A 12,486-nucleotide genomic window follows, 5' to 3' on the forward strand; every position below is an offset into this window, starting at 1 on the left:
TAAATTTCTCATCCTCTCTTTGATGGGGATTCATGTAATTGTCAACTTTACAAAGAATTCCCCATGGTTTTATGTAAATCATCAGAAGATTCCACCAAATGCATCACCAACACAGTGCAGCTTACGATTGCCTACTTTTGGTCCTGAAGCACCACAGCCTTACCGTGTTGGCATGCTATATATTAAAGAGAAGAATTTCAGTTTAGCTATTTCCTCCCGCTTGGGAAAAGTCAGTATAACGCTCTTGTCTCCAGGTATCATCTCTGACTCCCGTCCTTCCTATACTCACAATTGCCAGATGCTTGACCTTTTTTTTTCTTGCATAGCTGGATTTTCTCGTGAGGCCCTAAACAAACAAAGAAAGAAACAAATGTATCATTAGATAGGTGTTCTAGGAAACTCATTAAATAGAAGAGAGTGAACCAAGTTAACTCATTTAGCAAGCAAGCTGCTCTCAGCTCTCCTGAGACAGTCCTCTAAAGTCGAACCCTGCTTATGTAGAGTGAGACCTTCTCTTAAAGATCTAAGACTTTTCAGAGCAGCCCCGTGATAGACAAATAGCCAATAAGACTCAGTGTTGTTATTTAAGTTTTTTCCCCTTTTTTGTTATTGTTGTTATTAGGAAACAAGGAGTCACTCTGTTGTTCAGACTAGCCCTGAACTCTTGGTATCAAGAACTCTCGTCTTCATCTTTCAAGTGGCTAGACGGCAAGGGCAGGGCTCTGAGGAACAAGATTAAAGCAGCATTCATGCAGGGTGGAGCGGCACACAGCTCTAATCCCAGCAGCCAGGGACTGAGGTGGAAGAATTGCAAGTCTGGAGCCAGTTTGGAACAAGATCTTCTCTCAAAGAACAAACAAAACAAAACAAAACAAAACAAAAAAACCAAATAATATCAAAGCAAGGGAAAAAATTAAAAAGGTATACTCTATCTCACTCTTTAAAATACTGTTTTACAAATTCCTGTTCTTCTTTAAGGCTTCTTTTATCTGTACTCTAAACTTTCACAAAATAGCTTGGAACTACACTGCTCTGGTAGACCACTTAGTAAGTAAGTAGTGCTAAAAATGATGTACGCATGAGGAAGTAAGGGTTGGAAATTAGGGTTTCAAACTTAAAAACAATGTATAAACTTGATGTGATAATCCAAACTCAAGAATATGAAAGTCAGCTGACAAACTTTTCTTTCCTTTTCTCTTAAAGATCTAAGACTTTTCAGAGCAGCCCCATGATAGACAAAAAGCCAATAAGAGTCAGTGTTGTTATTTAAGTTTTTTCCCTTTTTTGTTATTGTTGTTATTAGGAAACAAGGAGTCACTCTGTTGTTCAGATCCTTCCTTCCTTCCTTCCTCCCTCCCTCCCTCCCTTCTTTCCTCCCTCCCTCCCTCCTTCCCTCCCTCCCTCCCTCCCTTCCTTCCTTCCTTCCTTCCTTCCTTCCTTCCTTCCTTCCTTCCTTCCTTCCTTCCTTCCTTCCTTTTGCAAGGGATAAACTGGTTTTTTTTATTGGATATTTTCTTTATTTACATTTTAAATGTTATTCCCTTTCCTAGTCTCCCCCTCCCCCCAACACACACACACAGGAAACCCTCTATCCCAAGTCCCCTCCCCTCCTTGTACTGGCTAGTTTTGTATGTCAAATTGACACAAGCTGGAGTTAGGACAGAGAAAGGAGTTTTAGTTGAGGAAATGCCTCCATGAGATCCAGCTGTAAAGCATTTTCTCAATTAGTGATCAAAGGGGAGGGCCCCCTGTGGGTGGTGCCATCCCTGGGTTGGTGTCTTGGGTTCTATAAGAGAGCAGGCTGAGCAAGCCAGGGGAAGCAAACCAGTAAGAAACATCCCTCCATGGCCTCTGCATCAGCTCCTGCTTCCTGACCTGCTTGAGTTCCAGTCCTGACTTCCTTTAGTGATGAACAGCAATGTGGAAATGTAAGTTGAATAAACCCTTTCTTCCCCAGCTTGCTTCTTGGTCATGATGTTTTGTGCAGGAATTGAAACCCTGACTAAGGCACCCTGCTTCTGTGAGGGTGTTCCCCTACCCACCCACCCATTCCTGCCTCCCTGCCCTCAAATTCCTCTACACTGGGGCATCCATCAAACCTTCACAGGACCAAGGGCTTCTCCTCCCACTGATGCCTGACAAGGCCATCCTCTGCTACATGTGTGACTGGAGCCATGTGTACTCCTTAGTTGGTGGCTTAGTCCCCTGGAGCTGTGGTTGGTTGATATCGTTGTTCTTCCTATGGGGTTGCAAACTCCTTCAGCTCCTTCAGTCCTTTCTCTACCTCCTCCACTAGGGACCCCGTGCTCAGTCCAATGGTTGGCTGAGAACATCCACCTCTGTATTTGTCAGGCTCTGGCAGAGCCTCACAGGAGACAGTTATATGGGGGTACAGAGCTAAACAAAGAATTTTAAACTGAAGAATATCAAATGGCCAAGAAGCACCTAAAGAAATGTTCAACATCATCAGTCATCAGGGAAACAACCCTGAGATTCCACCTCACAGCAGTCAGAAAAGAGGAACACTCCTCATTGTTGGTGGGATTGCAAACTGGTATAACCATTCTGGAAATCAGTCTGGTGGTTCCTCAGAAAATTGAACATAGTACTACCTGAGGACCCAGTTATTCCATTCCTGGCCATATACCCAGAAGATGCACCAACATATAACAAGGACACAGGCTCCACTATGTTCATAGAAGTCTTATTTATAATAGTCAGGAGCTGGGAAAAAACCCAGATGTCCTTCAACAGAGGAATGGATACAGAAAATATAGTATATTTACACAATGGAGTACTACTCAGCTATTATAAACGATGAATTAATGAAATTCTTAGGCAAATGGATGGAACTAGAAAATATCATCCTGAGTGAGGTAGCCCAGTCACAAAAGAACACACACGGTATGCACTCACTGATAAGTGGATGCTAGCCCAAAAGCTCAGAATACCCAAGTTACAACTCACAGACCACATGAAGCTTAAGAAGAAGGAAAACCAAAGAGTGGGTGCTTAGGTCTTTCTTAGAAAGGGGGAGCAAAATACTCATGGGAGCAAATATGGAGACAAAGTGTAGAGCAGAGACTGAAGGAAAGGCCATCCAGAGACTGCCCCACCTGGGGAATCCATCCCATATATAGTCACCAAACCCAGACAAAGTTTTTTATAGCTGTTTTTGAATTCAAGGTCATGAGACCATGGCCACTGGATGGCAGCACTGAGATTTAAGATCCAATAAAGGACAACTATGTGTCCTCTCAAAGGGAGAGTTTAAAAAGGGAGTCATTGCAAAGAGTGATTGCTAGAGTCTAGCAGGTCTGGAGTGACCAACAGGAGGTTGGATCTGATTAGACTGCACTGTATGCACACACTTGCACTTAACTCCATGAAGATGAACCATTAAAACATATTAATGATAAAAACACAGATCTGATTGACTGAAAGATGCCAAAGGAAAATATATTTTGCATGAATAGAAAGGAGGGGTATAATATAGATAAGTATATTTAATAGGAAGATACTAAGTATATTTTTCATATAATGTATTTGAAATTGACATTAAGAATATTATTACCTTCTTTTGAAAACCAACCATTATTCCTAAATAATAACAATTATTTCTTATAATTATGAGTTTATCCTCCAAGGTCCTGTATTATCTCAAAAGACACCTAGGGTGTGGGACATCCCTGATTTTGTTCTATTACTAATCTAAATGCTAACTGAGAAAGTTCCTCTTCATGAACCCTCAGGCAGAGTTTGGTTGGCAATGAAGGAACACATGCATCTAATGAAGCAGCAGGAACCATCAGAGCACTTCTCATACCAACCGGATCATCTCTGTCCATCGAACGGCTTCTTGAAGCTCCATCAGCCTCTCTTTGTACTGATTTCTCTCCATGAGAACTCGAGCCATTTCTACTCTGGTAAACCGCTTCCTCTGGGCTGTAGGAATGTCACTCTATAATAAGAGGATAGCAAATCACTCTGGGAATTTAGATGTGATTTGGTGTTAAGATTCACTTAAACCAAAGCTGAAGTTTTTAAGCATTTCTTTATTTCTAACTCAATGACTTTAAAATGTTCTTATAAAATAAAATCAGGCACTCAAATTTTTATATATAACTGAAAAGAAGTAGGCAATTTAATTTCTGAATATAAACACTACTATTTGAACATGAATTATTTAAAAATACAAAATTTCAGTTGTAACAAATAGATTTAATATGCTTTTATAAATTTTACTTAGAGACACTATTATAACATTTAAAATTGATGTTCTGTGATATTCAGCAAATAGTTACAATTAATTCCAAAAGAGATTCACTTATCTCAAACTATCAATCCATATACATATCCAGGAGTCAACATAGTGAACCTATTATCTAGTTGCTAAAGAACCTAACAATAACAGTAAAAATAGACAAACAAAAAACACCAGTAGAAACAAAAGATTATTATGTCAGAGTTATTGCTCAAGAATAGGATATGAACATGGATGATAAAGAGACATAAGTCTCCAAAAAGCATGCCCAAGTTAGCTTCCTTCTGCTGATTTCTCAAGCTTTCTTCTGGGCAAGCAGGTAGGTCTAATAAGAGGGCATTGCTTGGTTCAGAGAAGTATGTATATTTTAGATCAACACTGAAATCTTTTAACTGTGAGACAGAAGCTCAGACTGTAGCAGTCTTCCTACTTTGTCGTCCTCCTGCCTCAGAATTTAGCCTACCTCTTCAAACAAAAGTCATCCACAAATAACAAAAGTCCCGAATTCTTCTGGGTGGTGGGTGGTAGTGGGTGTTTAATAGCTGGGCTAGGGAGGCAGAAGCAGGTGTTTGAGGCCAGCCTGGTCTATAGAGTTAGTTGTAAGATAACCAAGGCTACAAAGAAGTTCTGTCTCAAAAAGCAAAAAAGTAAACAACGATAACAAGAATAGGTCTGAATTGTGCAACAAAGTAATAACCCTCACAACTAGGTATATACTCTAGAAAAAAAACAAAACACAACCCCCACCTCCCAAAAAAATTGGCAAATCTCCATTCCAGAAGGCTTGTACTATAATGTTCTGTGTTTTGTTGTTATTGTTGTTTGTTTTCTTTTTTTTCAGGGGTGGGGGTAGGGGGTTGTTGGTGTTAAGGTCTCACTGCATTGCCCTGGCTGACCTGGAACTCCCTACATAGAACGGCCTGGCCTCAAAAGTCGCAGAAATTCTCCTGTGTTAAGTGCTGAAATTAAAGGGATACACTATTACACCTAGCTGTTTTTATTTTAGACAGATCTCAACAGGCTAGTACATTTGACTTCACCACACACAGTCCAAATGTGCCATCCTCCTACCTTGGTCTTTTTTTGGGGGGCAGGGGGTGTTCAAGACAGGGTTTCTCTGTGTAGCCCTGGCTGTCTTGGAACTCACTGTGTAGACTATGCTGGCCTTGAAATCAACCTGCCTCTGCCTCCCAAGTGTTGGAATTAAAGGCATGTGCCACCACTGCCCAGCTTACCTTGGTCTTTTTACATGCTGGGATTACAAGCGAGTATCTCCATACCTAGTTTATTATAATGCTTTTAACAACAGCATTGTTTGTGAGAAAAAGATGAAATACCTACCTTAGATATTCATTAATGAGAAAACCGAAAAAAAAAAGTATAGCACATTCACATAATAGGATACTAAAAATGAATTACACCAGTTATTGAAACACAAGTGAATCTCAAACTATTCTATTAAGCAAAAACAGCAAGTCCCTAAGATAGAATATTGTGTCTCTGTGATATGAGGCACAGAACCAGGGCCTCAAGCATGCTAACCAAGTGCACGACCACTGAGCCAAGCCCTCTGCCCCTAAAGGTAGTATGAAACAAAACCAAAACCATATTCTGTAGGAATAATATAGAAGTAGGAAATTTAATTTCAAAATGCAAACATTATTTTAATATTTTATTAAAAAAATATGATTCCAGGCTGGAGAGATGGTCCAGTGATTAAGAGCACACTGGCTGCCCTTCCAGAGGTCCTGAGTTCAATTCTCAGCAACCACAAAGTGGCTCACAACCATGTGTAATAGGATCCAATTTCCTGTTTTGGTGTGTGTGAAAACAGAAATACATATATATGGAGAGGGACCGAGATGCGAGGGAGAGGGCAGAGAGGGAAAGGGAGAGAAAGAAAATTATGTCCAAAAAACAAAACAAAACAAAAAGCCGGGTGGTGGTGGCACATGCCTGTAATCCCAGCACTCTGGAAGTGCAGAGGCAGGTGGATTTCTAAATTCGAGGCCAGCCTGGTCTACAGAGTGACAACCAGGGCTATACAGAGAAACCCTTTCTTGAAACAACCAAATCCAAAAAAAAAAAAAAAAAAAAAGGGGTGTAGGCCTTTAATCCCAGAACTCAGGAGACAGAAGCAAGAAAATCTCCATGAGTTTGATGATAACCTGATCTACACAGTAAGTTCTAAGCCAAATGGAGGCACAGAGTGAAAGAAAAACTAGTGCACATTTTGGGGAAGGAATAAAAAACTTGGCTGTCATTTATATAAACTTGATAACACTATTGTAAGATCTTCTTGGATGTCAACTGTGTGTGTGTGTGTGTGTGTGTGTGTTCCCTAGTTTTTTTCCTGTGCTTTGATAAAACAGTGACCAAAAGTAACTTAGGGGAAGAAAAGATTTAATTTAACTTATACTTCCAAGTCAGAGTCCTTCAAGGGAAATCAAGGCAGAAACCTAAGTAGAAGTTGAAATAGAAACCATGGAGCAGTGCTACTTGCTGGCATGTTCTCTTGCCCATGCTTGGTAAGCTTTCTTACAGCATCCAGAATCGTCTGCATAGGGATGGCACTGCCCATAATGGGTTTGGCTCTCCTTAGTCAACTGGCAATTAAGACAATCCCTCATAGCCACGCCCACAGACCAGCCCACTGAAAACAATTCCTCAAGTGAGAAAAAGGGTGACAGTTCATGATAATTAGAACAATGTGTACATATTTACAGATGAAATTATTTTTTTACTTAAATAATAAAGGATCATGACTTACTCTGGGGTGGAGAATATATCTGGCAATATTCTAGGTTTTTTAAAATGTTATATCTACATATATTATTTATTTTGTCTATGTGTTTTGTATGTGATACACGCTTATGTATGTATGTATCATCTGGATGCATACATTCCGAAACACACACATGGAGGCCAGAAGACAACCTACGGGAGTCTGTTCTTTCTACTCTGTGGTCCTGGGGATTGAACTCAGGTCATTAAATTTGGTAACAAGCACCTTTACATGCTGAACCATCTTGCAAGCCCATCTAAATAATTTAATCAATTAGTTGTTTTATTAAGGATCAGGTACACATGTGGAACACAAACAGGCAAAACCCATAAACTTAATTAACTTGTGTGTATGCATGTGCGCATGGGCACACACACGCGCTGTCTGCGATGCCTAACAAAACCTTACCTTACACAGGTGAGAGTACTGAACCTCTGAGAAAAAAATGAGTGTATAGCACTAGAAAATACAGCATGTGGATCCCATATGGAAGCATGGGCCAGCTTAGTCAGGATCCAGAAACATGTCTTCTTTTAAAGGCATCTATCTATTTTTATTTTATATATATATATATTTATATATATAATTTATTTATAATTTTTATGTAAATATAATATTAAATATGATTAAGGTACTCCCAAAATATCAAAAAGCTAAAAAAAAAAAAAGTCCCCAATCACCAACTTACATCATCGTCATCTTTCGCTTTTTGTCTTGCATCTTCAGCTTCTGCACGAGCTCTAGTGGGGAAAAAAATAAATTGAACTCATCTTCAAAAGTAATGAAAGAATAGGTAAACAGTTTTATTTGCCACTAAAAGATTACTTTTCTTTTGCCCAAAGAGTAGCAGACTGCTGCCTTTAACTTGGAAAAATATTATATCACTTCTTGAGGGGCTGAAGACAGAGTACAGGTATTCAAAGTCATCCTCCGCTACCTCGGTGAACTAGAAGCCAGTCTGTCAGGTAAGATTGTCTCGAGAACAGAAAGCAACAACAAACACAAACACAAGCAAGCTACGTGGAGGAAATGAATACATTTGTTTTTAAAATTGAAGATGTAAGGCTTTTTGTTCATTTTTTAAAGATCTGTTGACATTTGTGTGTGAGCATCTGAGTGTACACCAGGTTGTGTGTGTGCTCCAGGCAGCTGTGAGATGACTAATGTGGAAGGGAGAGACTGACTTTAGGTCCTATGGAGAAGTAGCAAGTGCTCTTAAACACTGAGCAGTCTCCCCAGCCCCTAAGGGCTTTTGTTTTTGTTTTTGTTTTTCTCTAAGATTTACCTTATCTCCTCTCTCTCTCTCTCTCTCTCTCTCTCTCTCTCTCTCTCTCTCTCTCTCTGTGTGTGTGTGCGTGCGCGCGCGCGCGCGCACACACACACACACACACACACACGTGAGCTTGAAAAGGTCAAAAAAGGGTGTAGATCCCCTGAACCTGAAGTTACAGGTAATTGAGAACTACCTAGTGTGGCTGATCTCTGGTCCTCTGGAAGAGCAAGCAAGGAAATGTTCCTTACTGCTGAGCCATCTCTTCGGCCCACAGTTACTAACTTTTGACATCAAAATGGATAGGAAAAAGAAAACAAAACAACAAAACATAAAATAGGACTTTCTGGTTAAGAGACTGGTAGACAGAGAGGCTAGCTCATAGCAGAGGCAAATGGCTGAGACCCTCTACTCTCTTCAGGTAGCTCTTGGCCACTCCTGGTTTGAGTGTGCTGAAGGTCTCAGTCTCAGGGTTATACTTAGAATTTTTGTGGCACCTGGCAAGGTGTTTAGTTCAGAGCAGGAGTGTGTCCCAAGGTAGCTATGATCACAGCCTCATACATGTAGATGACAGCCTCATGCTGGAGTGTCAAAGGCTGAACAGCTGGCTTCCAACAACTGGTGAGACTTACTTCCTGAGCTCCTCCTCCAGTTCTCTGTTCTTTTCCTCTAGTTTCAGCTTGGCTTGTTTCACAGCCTCCAGTTCTCCCTGCAGCACATCTTTCTCACAGGTCAGCTCATCCACTTTTGCTATTAAGTCATTCTTCACTACATTCAAAGCATTTCTAAAAAATACATATTTCAAGTGCATCATTACAAACACCCTTCCAAATCATAAAACTGAACTGTGCACTACAATATATTCTTCCTACTGTTTTCATAGACAAAGGCCATAAAATATTAGTTTAATGTTTGTGTTTCATACTTGCCAACCTAATAATACAATACATACCAGGAATAAAAAAAATCAGCATTAAGAGAGATTAAACTTAAAAAAACAGCTTTCTAATCAGGCAATAGTGGCACACACCTTTAATCTTAGCATCTGGGAGGCAGATGCAGGTCTGTCTCTGAGTTTGAGGCTAGCCTGGTCTACAAAGTAAGTTCCAGGACAGCCAGAACTACACAGAGAAATCCTGTGTTGAAAAACAAAAACAAACAAAACAAACAAAAAAAGAAAAGAAAACCCAGCTTTCGAAGGTTCCTAGTATTGAAGTTTCAGGTATTACTCAACAGTGCAACAATAGAACAAATTCTCTTTGTTGTTGCTGTCAGTCACTCCTGGGAATGTAGTTTAAATTAGAAATAAGCTGAAAAGAACAAGCCTGAGATACAATACATTCCAATATGCTGGGTGTGACCTCATTTACAGGTAGTGGTGGGCTGTATGGGCAGGCACAGTTGTTCCAAAATTGCTCTGACATAACAAACTGACAAGTGGACTCTATATGACAAAGGACCTGTCCTCTTAAATAGTACCCCAACATGCTCCTCAAGGGCCTTAGGACTCCACAAACTACCCCAAAATATAAAACTATGATAACTCCATAGAATTGGCAGGGTAGAAGCCAAAAATATTCATGCAGAAATGTAAAATACCCCAAAGAAAAGAAAATAAGAAAATGACACATCTTAGAGGGAAAAGAGGCGCATGATACATCCAGTACTGATACCTGCCTGTTGGGAAAGAAATAAAAACTATATTTTTAAAAAATACAGAGCAACAAAACCTATCAGGGCAATGAAGTGCTTGCTATCCATGTCTGTTTGCACAGGTGAGAAGAGACAGGGGAGTAGGGAGACAGCACAGTGCCATGTCAGATTAGTATAAAAGCACTGGCGTGGGCAGGAGCCGTCAGCTTTACCCCCATGCTAAGCTTTCACACTCACTTGGTCTCCAGCAGCTGTGTGTTCTCCAGTATGAGATTCTCCACTTCTCGACCCATTCCTATCAAAGAAAAATAACACAAACTTTGAAAATAAATTTATCAAGAATTACATAGAAGCTATGGTCCTATAATTTATTATTTTTGGCTTTTCTTTAAACTTATTTTGTCTACTTCATTTGACGTATTTACTGAATGGATTATAAAATTATAAATAACTAGTCATCGCAGACCCGAGCCGAGGATTTTGTCAGCTAAGCCTCCCTGCTGCTGTGTGTTTTGATGGATCCTGCTTGCTCTGTTTCTTTGCCCAGACTGCCTCAGTTTCCTCAGCTCAAGTGATCTTCTCTCCTCAGTCTCCCAGCAGCTGGTGCTGCAGATACCAGCTACAGTCCCCAGCTCTTCTTGGCCTATTCTTTACAGTCATTTTTTTTTTCATAGCTAGTATTTCAGGAGGATCAAGACTTTTCTGCCAGATAGTCTTAAGAAGTATTATTATTTATGGAAAAAATGAACATTGATAGGTCTCAAAATTATTCCTAAATCATAGATGCTATTATAGGATTCTGCCTAAAACCATATATAGATGACTAATAGAAGGTAAGCAGAGGTGAGGCCGAGGACAGAACCCAGTGCAGATGAAACCTTACCAAAGAAATTATGGTCTTAAAGCCCATGCATTCCATGTAAAGCAAAAACAAAGAACAAGAAATGTTTTATGTAAGAAACAGCATGAAAACATAGTATTAGTCTATAAAGTTCTATGCATGATAGAAAACCATCTGGACTCACAATGCATAATGGTGTGCAAAGGCAGAAATAAAGATGATCTCCTTCACTTGCAAGGATGCTCTCTGATATACTTAAAATGCTTCACCAATTCTTTTTTTTTTTTTTAAGGATTTATTTATTTATTTATTTTTCCAGACCAAGCACATCGGATCCCGTTACAAATGGTTGTGGGCCACCATGTGGCTGCTGGGAATTGAACTCAGGACCTTCAGAAGAGCAGTCAGTGCTCTTAACCCCTCAGCCATCTCTCCAGCCCACCTCACCAATTCTTCCTCACAATAACTTGAATTTAATTACAATGAAAACTCCAAGTCAATACTACAAAGTGCCACACATATAATAATTTTCAGTTGTTATAGAATTGTGCTTAATATTTAATAAATAGTGTAAGATATATAAATGTTTAGTGTAAGATCCAATATAGTCATCTCTCAGAAAAATAAAATTCTTTGCTTTTCACAAGAGATTGAAGAAACAAAACAGTTCATTGGAGAACAGTGGAGACAAAAAACCAAAACCAAAACCAAACCAAAACGAAAATGAATACCCCCAGCAGAACAAAACCAAAAACTCCCTACTCAGCCCAAGCATGGTAAGATAATGCTGGAGAATGACACGATAGGAAAAGCAATATTTATAATTCAGGAAAATAAAAAGAAAATATTTCTAAAGTTAATATTACTGTTGGAAAGTGGTGGTGCACATCTTTAATCCCCCTCAAGAGACAGAGGCTGGCAAATCTCTGAGTTTGAGGGCAGGCTTGTCTACACTGAGTTCCAGGACAGCTAGGGCTATACAGCCTGTCCAGAAAAACTAACCCCAATCCCCACCTCCAAAAAAAAGAAAAAGAAGATGTTTATAAGGTTAATATTCTTAATAGCTTTTAAGTTATTTAAAACAAAACCAACTGGGAATGTTAAAAAATTAATGCTGACATATGGATTCTTGTTTTGTCTATATTACAAATTTTCAAATATTCTCAAACATCACAAATTGCACATTCAATCATCTTGTATTCACTACAAACTGGGGTAGTGAACCTGAAAGCTTCCAAATTCTACCTCCAAAATGATGGCAAGATATTTTCCTTAAACACTAGTGCTAAGTTTTTAGTAAAGGTACAGAGACAAAAGAAACTTAGCTCAGATTCACTCAAAATGCTTATATAACAACTATAACAAACTCTCAAACATTTAGAGCAGCATAAAAGCTAAAAACATATGCAAAGAAAAATGGTCAGGCAGGAGACAGAAAGCAAAAAACAATGAGAAAGCATCAAATGAGCACAGCAGCCAAGAACACCTAGCTTAGAACGCAGTAATGGGAAAGTATTTAAAAACATACACACCAGAATATTCCCCTGGGTTAGCAGCCCAAGAGAAAAATGAATAAGAAACTCAATTAGATTGTTTTTAGAAAGCAAGAATTAAACCCATTTACTTTAAAATGAGAAATATCTAACTTAGATCTTGAATCAATATAGAAAAAC

The 12,486-nt window shown here is 39.3% G+C and overlaps 1 protein-coding gene across 7 annotated transcripts in view; it reads right to left on the reverse strand.

The window, feature by feature from the left end:
* Spag9 (sperm associated antigen 9) overlaps positions 1 to 12,486 on the reverse strand; it is a 132,801-nt gene that overhangs the window by 34,525 nt on the left and 85,790 nt on the right. For all 7 annotated transcript variants that reach the window (XM_052193885.1, XM_052193884.1, XM_052193883.1 and 4 more), the window contains 5 exons: positions 10,210 to 10,267; positions 8,952 to 9,104; positions 7,738 to 7,789; positions 3,831 to 3,961; positions 290 to 346 (listed from right to left, as the gene is read on the reverse strand). In XM_052193885.1, coding sequence (XP_052049845.1) covers positions 290 to 346; positions 3,831 to 3,961; positions 7,738 to 7,789; positions 8,952 to 9,104; positions 10,210 to 10,267 — 451 coding nt within the window. The remainder of the gene's footprint in view (positions 1 to 289; positions 347 to 3,830; positions 3,962 to 7,737; positions 7,790 to 8,951; positions 9,105 to 10,209; positions 10,268 to 12,486) is intronic.

The sequence above is a fragment of the Apodemus sylvaticus genome, chromosome 10, assembly GCF_947179515.1.
Source record: "Apodemus sylvaticus chromosome 10, mApoSyl1.1, whole genome shotgun sequence".
NCBI classification, from domain to species: domain Eukaryota; kingdom Metazoa; phylum Chordata; class Mammalia; order Rodentia; family Muridae; genus Apodemus; species Apodemus sylvaticus.